Here is a 13,244-nt window from a genome sequence, read left to right as displayed (position 1 = left end):
TTTCCCACCTGCTTCAGAGCCATCTCGAGGGAGAAGCTAGCCCTTTACACATGACGAAAATCTCTGTTTGAGAACACGTATACCCCAGTTTTTCCATGGACCTACTCCATGGTTTTTCTCAATCAATTACTGCCCCAAGTAATTATCAAAACACCTGTTTCTTGACCTCGGTCCGAAGATAACATAATCCCGAGCGTGGTCCCCGGCAAAGCATGCCGCCATTTTTTATTCACTTACTTTCCTTATTTCGAGGTTGATTTTCTTCGTTTGAAATTGAAAATGGACTAACATTGAATTTCTGAATACAATATGCCTTTGAAAACGTGATTAAATATCGAATAGAATAATTTCATTCCGAAGGTCCTACTACAGGCAGAGAAGTCTTACGTAATAGCACAGCTGTTGTTTATCATTTCGTCCCTGGCCCAACGCTCATAATCTAGCCTGTGGAGACAGCGGGATTACCTGGCCAAGGGGGTTGATCAGGCGGGTGTTTCATAAAGCTGTTCGTAAGTTAAGAGCGACTGGTGATCCTGTCTGGCGGTAAATGGTACACACCATTGGCGATGATCACCAGTCGTTATTAAAGTCGCTCTTAACTTACGAACAGCTTTGTGAAACGGCCCCATGATCTCAAACACAATTTGGGGTCTAATACCGCAGTTTGCAGTCTGAACTGCGGTCTTTCTACAAACGGGGGTTTGACGTAATGCAGACCGGCTTCTCTCAACTCAGCACCTCCAGAAGAATGGAGTTTATCAAATAACAAGGCTCTACATCACTATCTTATAAAGCACATAATAAACATCAATTTGCTTGGGCATCAGAACATCATAACCCACACTTTTTTACCAAAGAAACTCTTCAAACACCATTGACTATGCCTGGTGCATGTAAAATCTGTTTCAACGGTACCTTGTGTGTATAATTCCTACTAATGGCCTTAATGATGTACATTATTTGTATACTATACACCAGCACCGTGCATACAATTCTTACTAATGCCCATGTTAATGTGTATTATTTGTATACTATAAAACATAGAAATGATATTGATTTTCCACCTGTTTTAGAGCCATCTCTGATGGAGAAGCCAGCCCTACGCAGACCAGCTTCTCTCGACTCAGCACCTCCAGTAGAAGGTCAAGACTCTTCTGATCAGACATCAGGTGGGCCGTCACAGGGGTCATGTGACTCACGATACACTGCAAACTGTGAGTCTGATCAACACTGAGGGAGCCCTCTTCAACAAAGGCCTGAACTAGAAGCTCTTGTAGCAGACCAAGAAGCGATGACAGGACAGTCTATATAAACATGAAAGGGAAGGTTATAAATAGACATTTATCAATAGAAATACCTAATCCACTTGTACATATTTCTCTTTTTTGTTTGAAGCAGTACATTTATTTGAATACCCATCTTTTTTCAGAAGTTTTTGATTAATTGTATTATATGCATAATTGTTTAATTTGTTTGAGCAGTAGCATTGTTGGGAGCTCTGTTACACTACAGCGCAGTAGAGTATATTTACATAGTGACTGCACTATATAAATGATCTAATTATTATTATTATTATTATTTATTTGAATCAATCCAACACCTCTGGAGCAGAAGAACAGCAAATCTAAGCAAACTATAAATTTTCCTACACCAAGTAATACATAAAGTATTACGTCTTCAATTTTCCATCTATATCTCAATTAAAGCAGCATGATATACATGTGGAAGAGCCGTGGTGTAGTGGTTCTGACTCTCGCCTTGTAAACAGAGGGTCGTGTGTTCGAATCCCACCGCTGTCTAGCGTCCTTTGGCAAGGCGTTAATCCACACTTTGCCACTCTCGACCCACGTGCTAAATGGGTACTCGGTAGGATGCGAAAGATATTGTATGTTTGATTTTGCCAGCGCCATAATGAGGCTGCGATGAATGCAAGGAATGCTCCCCAGGGAGTGGAAATTGTGCACTTTTCGTGCTGGATTGAAATGAATCCAATGACCGGGGTAGTAATATGCTGTAACGTGCTTTGAGCCATTCTGGGAAAAGCGCTTTATAAAAATTGGCTATTATTAGTATTATTATATACTCCTTAAAAATTACAGATAAGGAAGTTACAATGCATGTCAGAGTTTTATTTTCTACTGAGACAACTCTCACAAAAGTCCAGAGCTTGTAAATTGAACATACACTGCAATACACTATACAAAATTTTACTTTGCAATCATGTAATCTTCCCATTATTTGCTGTAAATGAACAACCAAGTTTAAAATTGAACCCTCAAACGGTTCTTCAGTCATCGCGAGATAAAGATATTGCAATGTAGGTAATGACCTGTGACCTTTAGCTGAAATCTAATCAGATTGTCGTCCTTCCTATATGCAAACATGAACAGATTTTGAATTTGAACTCTTAAACAATTCCCCAGTTATTGCAAGAACAAGGTATTTTCAGGTAATGACCGATGTGACCTTTGACTTGTGGCCCAAAAAACTACTCAGATCGTTGTATCTCCTATATGTATACTTGGACCAAGTTTGAATTGAATCTTTCGAACGGGTTATAGCAAGAAAGAAAATGGGACGGACGGACAGACGACACAAGAACATAATGCCTCGGGCAACCACCAACAGAGGCTGGAGGCATTAAAATGATAATGTAACTTACTTCTGAATCCACCTCATCAAGGAGCTGCAAGAGAGCCCTCTGTGCAAGATGTGGAATGCCCTCTTGCCTGATATAGTCTAAGATCCATTCCAAGCATTGCTTTGCCTGTACGGAAGAAGCTCCTTTCACATCGGGTGTAGTTTTCTCCTGCTTTGGGAATGTGACGACTGGTACCTTGTTGGCTTTCATGAGAGAGTTTCCAAGTGCCTGGATTGATAATAGTTCAATAAGTTACTACAATGATGTAGTTCTGACATGACATTGATAACTACATGCAGTTCACGTTCTTATTCTATCACTATAATTCAAACAGATAAAAGTAGATATTTCGGACTAAGTGTAATTCTGACATGGCATTAATAATAACAATATGGTTATTCATAATGTGCTCAAGACAACCATTGCACAAATCTCAGCACTTACAGGTCTATTCCCTGTCATCAGATTCAATCAGTCATTCCCGCACACAATGCATGCACATCCAAGGGGTATTTCACCAACGTTTGTCTGCTGACAATTGCCAGCCTTGATTAAACTTGAGGCTGTGTTGGGTCTTTCAAAGTGCTATCATCGGACTGTTACTATAGCAACTGTCCGGGAATGGCTATCTGTTAGTGCTGACAATTTTCTCAAAAGGATCCCCTCACTCCCTGAGTCTTCTTCGCATAATGTAGGAATAGGAAAACAAGGCATTTCCAAACTTTTGATCAAGTCCCACCATTTACAATTCATTTTCAATGTTGTCCATACTTCATTTGTACACACTGAAATGCTGACAAACTTTAAAGGGGATGTTCATCCTGAGGATAAGTTGTTTCGATAAAAAAAAGCAAATTCGGAAAACAATAATGGTGGAGGTGTGATAAAAATCCAACAAAGAATAAGAGAATAATTTTTTGAAGATTTTAATTTGTGATGTCATATGCAAGCACCTCCCCTACATATCATGTGATTTAAAATTCCATAAATCTTCAAAAAGAACATGATCAATTAAAATATTTTTTCCCATAGAAAAGGGTACTAAATGATGTTTCTTATTATATATTCAAACAACAAATAAATTCCCTTTCAATTTTTTGATAAAACAGATTTTTACAAAATACATATCCAACTACATTTAGAGGATCTCCTTATCTGTGACAAATTCAAAGCTTATAAAAGTCACAACTCTGTAATTCTTTGACAAAGTTTTATCAAACCTTTACGAGTATTTTTCTGCTTCTATTAATTTCCAACTTATTGTCAGGGAGAACTTCCCTTTAAAAGAAATCAAAGAAAATATATATTTCTGAACAAACCTGTTTAATGTATCTTGAATCTATTTCAAGAGGTTCTTTCTTCTTGAGCAATCTCTGGATAAGCCAATGGTACGAAGTAACGCTGTCACTTTGACAACCATCATGTATTGTCTGTAGACATCTGATTGTCACAGATCTGACTGGTTCAAGGTGACTGGACAACGCCATCAGGAGACAGGGAAGGACTGCAAGGTGAAAATTGAAATAAAATATGATCAACTTATGCTTTTTCTTGCTGATAAATAATGATTGATGTACATATTTTATGAGAAGATGATTAAATCTCGTAAGATACACTATGCTTAAGACATGCACAATTCTGAAATCCTGAAGTGATTTTAACCTGTTTTCTTGTTAATAATAATGATAACAATAATGATAATAACAATAACAATAATATTAGTAATAGTAACAAAGAAGATGACGATGATGATGATAATAACAATAATACATGGAATTTGTATAGCACACTTTCCATCTTATTTAGATGCTCAAGGTGCTCCAGAACAAAATATAGAAAGGGAAAAAAAAAGAACAAAGCAACTTGAAACTATATGAGGATAGAGTTCCATGCATAGATGGCTGTCTGTCAAAAAGCACCATTATACAGGTACGTCTTCAGGTAATTCCATTTATCCTATGAAAAAGAAGTAATGCGTTCTGGCTCTAGCAGTTCATGAGGTGAAATAACAGTGGAAAATAGTGATTATTTCATGGAATTGCTCATAAGTAAAACATAAAATATGAAAATACTTACCTGATTTTCTTATTTACGAGATAACTCATACATCTACTTGATTTGCTAGTTCAGCCCTCTGGACTGCCATACCCGAATAGAACTCCCAAGGATTTAAAAAGCGCGAGCGCGCCCTCTCCCGTTCAGGCTTACTACCCATGATCACCGCGCAACTAGCGTCCATCTTCCTCACCTTTCGCAAGCCCATACGTTGAAACATGTTGCTACGCAAGGCGGAGGGTCGGTGGGAGGGTATCAAGTAGATGTATGAGTTATCTCGTAAATAAGAAAATCAGGTAAGTATTTTCATAATTTACTTCAATAACTCCATACATCTACTTGATTTGCTAGACCAGCACGGACTCAAACCGTAGGGAGGCATGTTTTCAATTGTAAGCCTAAGAAAATTTTAAAAGAAAAAACAAAAACAACGAAATTTAGGGAGAGGGGGAAAAAGCCGCAGCTGCTTTAAGCGCCGAAGCAGCAAATCTCGCCTCGCTGGACGGAATGTCCTTCAAGTAGAAAGAAGTGAAGGAGTTAGTTGAGCGCCAAAAGGCGGCCCTCAAAAATGTCCTCGAGAGGAATGCCCTGTATACTCAGGAATACTAAGTATCATGGGCCCTCGGCCTAGTGTCAGGAGAACAACATCACCTGTTGACTAGAGCGTAAGAATCGAAATTTGTTGAAAATTTCAACAAGAATCGTGATCGGAAAACTGAAGCTTTTAAGGCTCCGTAAGTGATCAATCGACCAATCTGAGAAGGCGAGATATCTCAGAACCCCTACCGAAATTTAAGCGTGCCGCTTGCTAGTAACTAGCATGCGACTAGCAGGGCACTCGCTTAATAAACGAGTGCATGCTAGCGAACAGTCCCTGCTCGCTAAAAGATCGCTTAACTATTACTCTGCACGCATATCACACGCTTATTAAGCTAACCGCATGCTAGTTACTAGCATGCCGCAAGCTTGCGCAAGCTAGTCGCACGCTTCCCGCAAGCTTGGAAATTTCTGTAGGGGAAGCCTCCGCGTGGGAGAAAGCGCCCAGAATTCGATATCTGTCTCAAATGCGTGAGGGCAGAAATCTGCAGAATTCTGATAGAGAGCTGTGGTAAAAAGTTACTAGCGGTCCGAAGGGGACCGGGAACGACGGAGAGTAGGGATTAAGGAAGAAAACCACTCGTAAGGCAGACAAGGGTCGAGAAAGCGACTGAGTGCCATCCTGTTAATAAGGAATGCCGCGGACATGTTGCCTATGTAGAATAGAGCAGTCTGGTCAAAACAGCTCAACCGGGCGTGTCAGGGATACAGCGCGGTACACATCACGACAAAAGTGTGTTAGACCGAGTGATCGAGAGAGAACTCAGGATCCCCTTTCTCCCATACTGATTGAAGCACCCATCTGAGGGTGCAGTGCCCGCGGTGGAAGAGGTGGCTTGGCTCAAGCCACCATCGCCGAGAGAGCCCGTGAGGCTAGGCTGCGATGGCTGTCCGCTGGGCGGGGGAATCCCTAGCAGCAGCAAGTGTACGCCAGAGGGAGCTGGCGAAAAAAAAATCTGTCACGATATTACGTGTAAACGACCATCAAGAGATGCTCTAAACGAACAGACATCGCCAGATATGATACCTCAACCGTTACATTCCCAACGGAATCGAATGAGGTAGCAACGGCCCTGTCCTATCAAGTTAGGGACGGAAACTGGCTAAGAGTGTCGAAGTCCTCGCTTGAAGAAACAAGCGAAGGAGACTTGAGGAAGTAATCACAAAATTTCCATCAGTCTGCGGTGAGAACCAGTTGTTTATGAAAACAGTCACAAGGCCTGTTTCTCAGGTGATCGTAAGAGCGAGCACCGCCGGCGCCGGTTGCGGCAGCGTGGAACAGTCCGATATCGGTAAGATAAGGAGCTCCAAAAAGCTGCGGGGGGGCGGCAAAAATGACGCCCTAAGCAGCGGGGGATGAGAATCTAAATTTCTAAAAGAACTCCAGTGAAGTAAATCACTTACATGGAGAGGCTCATCCACAGTCGGCCCGAGAGAAGGCGGGTCGTAGTGATCGTGGTTAGGAAGGCATAAGCATACATCCATCCACTGTTACATCATCCTCGGTCGTGCGGTGACCCTGGCCACATGCCTTGCATGGAAGGAGGATGAAAGCAGCATGCGGGGCGACTCGAGTGTGCCGTGAAAAAATTTCTAAGAAAGAAGCCGATTCGACTAACGGGCACGGTAAAGACATCCACCGTAGACCACTCCGCACAAGGAGGGAGCGGCGGAGACGCCCGCAAGATTGACCCACATAGAGGGCAGTCTATAAGATAGACAGAGCTCGACCGATGGTCTGGCGGTGTACAGTTTGGTGTGAACTCGCCGACCCGGTACGGTGGGTGTGCCCAGAAAGTAGGCATAGAATGCCGACAGAGAATCCTGGGGCTTTAAACAAGTTTGAACGCACGTACATAGCCAACAATCTCATGAGATGTACGGCGGTTACTTTCCTCCGAGATGATGTTTACCCAACCGGGAAAGACTCGGGGAACAGCTGTGAATGTCAACAGGAGGGATATCTAGCATATGAAAAGCTGATTCCTTCCACGTATTCGGTGCGGGTGCTGCCGGCGGTGTCCGGGGGGACGACCGGTGATGGCAGCTCGGGCAGGGTTCGTACGAGCCGCCCGAATACGAGACAAATAGGTTAACATAACCATAATGCACCGGGTGGTGAAGGCATAGCGATTATTAAGCACAGGAGAACTTTTAATCGCCGTGACATTCAGATCCGATATACATACTCATAAGCTCGGAGAGCTATGAGATAGTGAGACATACCGCTGAGCGGTGATGGTGCTCATATCAGAGTCGCCCTCTCTTCAGCGGCGATCGCTGGAGAACGGGTGTCTGTACTATAGCCCTGACTCTGGCGTTGCAAGGGTAGGAGCTAAGTAAGACAGGGCACCCTTACTTTCGAATAGAAAGTGAGGTTCAGGCCAGAAAAGCGACGGTCCCGTCGCCTGGGCGGACGGTCCGCGGACGTGATAGGTTGTCCTCTCAAAGCAGCCAAACATTCTCACGAGAGAAGTGCGGCATGCGGTATGTAAGAGATTCATACCTCCAATCTACGGGCCCGCTTAGGGGGAAGAATGGAGAGAGTTACCGCTGAAGGAGTCGTCGCCGTATGTGAGCTTGACGTAGAGGGCGAATTCGGGAGTACCTGCATAATAATCGCCCCCCCCCTGCCTCTGCCTTCTCGCTAGCCTCGAGAGGCTTGAAAATTTCGAGACGGCGGCGCCGGAGCCTGGCGCTTCCGGGCAGCAGCAGAGCGGGGGTGGGATTACACCCACGGAGCTGGCGGCTTCCTCGTCGTAGGAGCCGCCTCGTCTAGAGCGACCCCGTCACTCTCCGAGACCCCCAATTCGGCCGATTGAGCTCGGAGCGCCTGAAGAGGCGGGGCGAGAAAATATGGACTCCCTTGCTTCATCAATACCCCCGCTCGGAGGGTAGATGTGAGGTAGATACTTGTCAAGCAGCGCCTGAGCGCTTACTGAAAAGTTATCCGCGGGATAGGGGTTGTCCTCGTAAAGGGAGTCTCGCTCTATGGACTGAACCGGGAGGTTGTCCAGTAAGCGCCGGGGTGGCCCCGCGTGTCGGCTGGGACACGTGCTCTGAGATCGACGAAAATGCTGGAAAGCACACGCGATCTTGGGGCACCCGGTTAGTCGGTGCACTGGCTGGCGATTTAACAGAATCGCTCGAGGATTTCCCGGGTGTCTGGTGGTTATTGCCCACTTGTCTCGCTTGATGCTCAGGGGCATCAGCGGGGTGAGTAGACGTCGAGGGTGGGGTGAACCCGCACTACTCGAAAGCAGAATGTAGCAGCATGAATAGCTGTGACATCTGACCACCGACACAAGGGTCTGAAGGAGGGACGCCCATGGCAACAGGGCTGGCCGACCTCACCTTCGACCTCTTCTTCTTCGCGGCCTCCGCCAGTGTGGCCGGGGCAGAAGAAGGCACAAGAGGCACGGGTGATTTCTTACGATTTGCCGCCCCTGGCCGGGCGGCCGTCAACAACGAAACTTCACCCGAATCTGACGGGGTCAGATTGTGGTCACAGTCTGATGTGTGACGCCTCTCGCGGTAGCAGAATGTAGCAGCATGAATAGCTGTAACATCTGACCACCGACACAAGGGTCTGAAGGAGGAACGCCCATGGCAGCAGGGCTGGCCAACCTCTCCTTCGACCTCTTCTTCTTCTTCTCTTTCTGCGGGCTCCGCCAGCGTGGCCGGGGCAGAAGAAGGCATGAGAGGCATGGGTGATTTCTTACGATTTGCCGCCTCTGGCAGGGCGGCCGCCGACAATGAAACTTCACCCGAATCTGACGGGGTCAGATTGTGGTCACAGCCCGATGTGTGACGCCTCTCGCGGTAGCAGAATATAGCAGCATAACATGTATGACTGTAACATCTGGCCACCGATAAGAGGGTCTGAAGGAGGAATGCCCATGGCAACAGGGCTGGCCGACCTCTCCTTCGACCTCTTCTTCTTCTTCTTATTTTGCGGGCTCCGCCGGCGTGGCCGGAGCAGAAGAAGGCACAAGAGGCACGGGTGATCTCTTACGATTTGCCGCCCCTGGCAGGGCGGCCGCCAACAACGAAACTTCACCCGAATCTGACGGGGTCAGATTGTGGTCACGATCAGATTGTGGTTACAGTCTGTGTGACGCCTCTCGCGGTCAGGGGCTGGGCGATCTCTCCCGATGCTGTCAACGGAGGACGACTTATACGGCAGAGATCCTGACCTGTGCCGGGGGGAGAGAACCGCACTCTCCCTCCGGACTTCTGGTGACCCGGTAGCCGGTGGGTCGCATAGCCCTATGGGTGCTGCGGCGGCAGGACCTAGTTTAGGCTTGGAAGCCTTGGCTACCACTTTTTCCTTTGTCCGAGACCGTGGCACCACAGTCTCGGCCTTCCTTCTCTTAGCATCCGACCGCAAATTCGGAATGCTGATCGACGCACCCTCATACTCACCGCCGCTGGGCGCTCACCGCGGCGTCCCTCCTGCTCGCCTGGAGGCGGCCGACTTCTGTAACTTGCAATCGGGACGGTCCCCGTGGAGGGCACCAGGTCCTCTGGGGCTGTGTTAGTCCCATTCAAAGATACCTTTCTCTACCCTGAAAAAGGAAAAACAAGAATTTTTCTTTTTCTTTTTTTTTTTTTTACAAAGATCTCGCTTAGATTAAAAGTGGAGACCGGAGTGGTCTTTCCCTCCTCCTAAAAGGGGTTTGTTTGAGCAAACAGAACAAAACAAGAGGGGAGGGGTAGGGAGGAAGAAGAACCTAAGAATAGTTTAGGTATCTGCCTGTAAGAAAATAAAAAGGAGATCGGAGACTTTGAAAAAAGAAACTCCTACAAGGTTCCCCTACTATATTCTCTTTTTTGTGCCCGAAGGAAAAATTCGAAACAAAAATTCAAAAATGAATGCAAGTTCAGAAGAGAACGAAGTTTCCACCTGCGAAGAAACACAAAAACAAGCATTTCAGAGCAGGAAGAAAAGGGATTGAGAGACAAATAATTCCTGATAAGAGAAATTTTACGATAATTTCCAAGAGGAAAAAAAAAAGTAACCTCCTGTGGAAAGGTAAAGAAATTCAGAACAGGAGGAAGGAGGAACGTCTCTAGTAACGATTCCAAGAGGAAGAACGACACAGTAAATCCTCAAAGGGAATCGTAGAGCCCGCCTGTCGAAATAAAAAAATATATAAGACTAGGAGGGAAGAGGGAATTGAACGAAGAAAACAATTCCGGGACAGGTCAAAAAAAATTCTAACAGGAAGGAGACCCCACCTGTTTTTTTTTTTTTTTTTTTTTTTTTTTTTTAGGGGGGATTGAATAACCAAACAATCATCAGGTATAATTGCGTAAGCCGAATTAAACAATCCCCGAAGCGTCTGTGAATAAAATATTAATCAAGAATTTTATTCAGAACAGAAAGGAAAAGGAATTGAGCTTTAGGATCCGCCTGTGAATAAAATATCAATCAAGAAATTTATTCAGAACAGAAGGAAAAAGGAATTGAGCTTTAAGATCCGCCTGTGAATAAAATATCAATTAAGAAATTTATTCAGAACAGAAAGGGAAGAGAATTGAAGAATTAATCAATCAATAATCAATCGAAAATCTTAATAAATCAATTCCAGAAAGCAAGGAAGGAACAGAGTTGAAGATCCCAACCTGCAAAAAGAAATAACAATAACACCCTCGACAACAAAGTGTAGAGGCTGTCTAGAATTTAATTCAAAAACGGCACCAAAAGCCACCACGCTTTGAACGTGAAGAACAATAACCATGACAGGTGGTGAAGGCTTGCTGCCACGTAGGCAGGCCAAGCCCGGTGCCTCGCGAACGCGCTAGCGATGCGGCGCGACGAGAACTCAAACGTTAGAAAAACAATTTAAGTGTCACCAAAAACACGTCTAAAAGGTCACGCCAAGTGTAAATTCTGAACACGATCTTACACACAAATGGAAAGATTGAAATTAAAAGGGAGAATGCACCACAGATAAGCGAAAAAAATATACCAAAGTTCAAAAAGATTTGAGCTCTTAGGAGACTTATCTGAGCACGTCTTGACAGGTGGCTTGCCGAAAGCAAAAGAGGAAGATGGACGCTAGTTGCGCGGTGATCATGGGTAGTAAGCCTGAACGGGAGAGGGCGCGCTCGCGCTTTTTAAATCCTTGGGAGTTCTATTCGGGTATGGCAGTCCAGAGGGCTGAACTAGCAAATCAAGTAGATGTATGGAGTTATTGAAGTAAATTATACACAGCAGGGAATTATTTTGTTTTCCAAATTCAATTAGCTTTTTTGGTTACAAGAGAAAGGCTCTCAACAACATTTTACACAGTCCTACGTAAAAATCTGCTACAAGACTACTTTTTGCAGGCCTCGAAATAGGATTTTGGGGGGGCAAGGCCACTTTTTTGAGGGGCACTTTTTCACTGAGGCCAGGCAGCAGAGGGCACCAAGGCCATACAGAGGGGCACCAAGGCCACTTTTTAAGGGGCATGTAATAAATTATTTGTAGGTGTTACAGTTTCGCGGCGTGGGGGGGGGGGGCTTTCCATAGTCGATGTTATACATCAGAATCATTACCGTATAAGGTTTTAAAAGAAAGTTTCATTATTCTTCAGAATCACTTCAGGACAGGATAACACATCATTGCATTGCTTTGAGTCTTGAATTTGACATCCAACATGTAACATGTACATATTAACAAATCAAGTAGAAGTACCTCTGGTAGAAGTAAATTAATTTCATCTAATTCTTTATCCAAATTACCTCATGGCATGCCAAGTAAGTTACGAACGACTTTACGCACGACTGGTGATACCTTCTTGAGCTACATGTAATTAAATGTGAATCTGATTAGCACCCAAGAAAGTATCACCGGTCGTTCGTAAGTTGTTCGTAACTGACGAACAGCTTTATGAAACACTCCCATTCAAAGTACTGTACTTATGCATCGCGCGCGCTCGCCAGGACAGTACAGCGCGCGCGACATTTGTGTAGTACACATACGGAGCTCGCGCTCGTCCATTCTTATGCTGCAGCTTACATAGCATATGTAAAGCGCGCTAGCGGCCGGCCAGCTGTGTATAGCTAGCTCATCGTTCGGCGCGGCTTCGGACTAGACTGCATACATGCACTGGACGTCGCTGGTAAAGCTAAGGTATTGAATACTTTTTGAGATCGGAGAAAAGTTTTCCTCGCTCAGAAAAAAAGGTGCAGACTTTCAAAAGGGGCACATTATATATCAGAAAAAGGGCACATTTATGAGAAAAAGGGCACCACGGCCATATAAAAAAGGGCACATTTTTAGTGGCCGTAACTTTTAGCAAAAAGAAGAAGGGCATGACGGCCAGTAATGGGGGCATCGACGGCCATGGCCGTTGATGGCCGTCGATTATTTAGCATTCCATTAAAATGATTCTTTGTAATTTAAGAACACACCACTGCTACTTCAACTTTGTGTAGCATTCTTTAAAAAATGGTGGAGCAAATTGTGAAAAGATACCAGGAAAATCATTTCCTGCACGGAACTTACCAAAACTATCTTTCTCCAACAAAGAATTGAGTTCATTTTGCTCCATGGAATCAAAGATGGCTGACCCCATACCCAGACACCTGACTTGAAACATCGGTGAAGGCTTGAATCCCATTGGCTGAGAGGGTATCACATGACCAATCCATCCAATACTGAGTAGCTTCAAGAAGCTTGTGGAATCACTGAATAGATTCTGTATTGAATAACATGGAAATGTAAGTCAGTAAATCTAAGCCCCAGAGTAAATCTCAAACAATCGATGCATTCATTCCAACAATTGACAATCAAATACTACTTTTTACACTAATCACATGTTCACAAGATGTTGATTACTAATAGACATTTGACCATCAAAAGTACATGGCTACAATCTTTAATATTTGACAACAAAGTGTAAGATAAAAAATGAAATCTGATGATTCCCAAACGCTGTAATTCTTTCAAGAAACAACA

At 44.4% G+C, this 13,244-nt stretch overlaps 1 protein-coding gene across 2 annotated transcripts in view; it reads right to left on the bottom strand.

Annotated features, from left to right (window-relative positions):
• LOC121423481 (HEAT repeat-containing protein 1-like) overlaps positions 1 to 13,244 on the bottom strand; it is an 82,258-nt gene that overhangs the window by 39,083 nt on the left and 29,931 nt on the right. For both annotated transcript variants that reach the window (XM_041618830.1, XM_041618829.1), the window contains exons 19-22: positions 12,792 to 12,984; positions 3,961 to 4,145; positions 2,663 to 2,869; positions 1,065 to 1,304 (exon numbers count right to left, since the gene is read on the bottom strand). In XM_041618830.1, coding sequence (XP_041474764.1) covers positions 1,065 to 1,304; positions 2,663 to 2,869; positions 3,961 to 4,145; positions 12,792 to 12,984 — 825 coding nt within the window. The remainder of the gene's footprint in view (positions 1 to 1,064; positions 1,305 to 2,662; positions 2,870 to 3,960; positions 4,146 to 12,791; positions 12,985 to 13,244) is intronic.

Source organism: Lytechinus variegatus, chromosome 11 (genome assembly GCF_018143015.1).
Source record: "Lytechinus variegatus isolate NC3 chromosome 11, Lvar_3.0, whole genome shotgun sequence".
NCBI classification, from domain to species: Eukaryota; Metazoa; Echinodermata; class Echinoidea; order Temnopleuroida; family Toxopneustidae; genus Lytechinus; species Lytechinus variegatus.
This window is presented reverse-complemented; position numbering and strand designations above follow the sequence as displayed.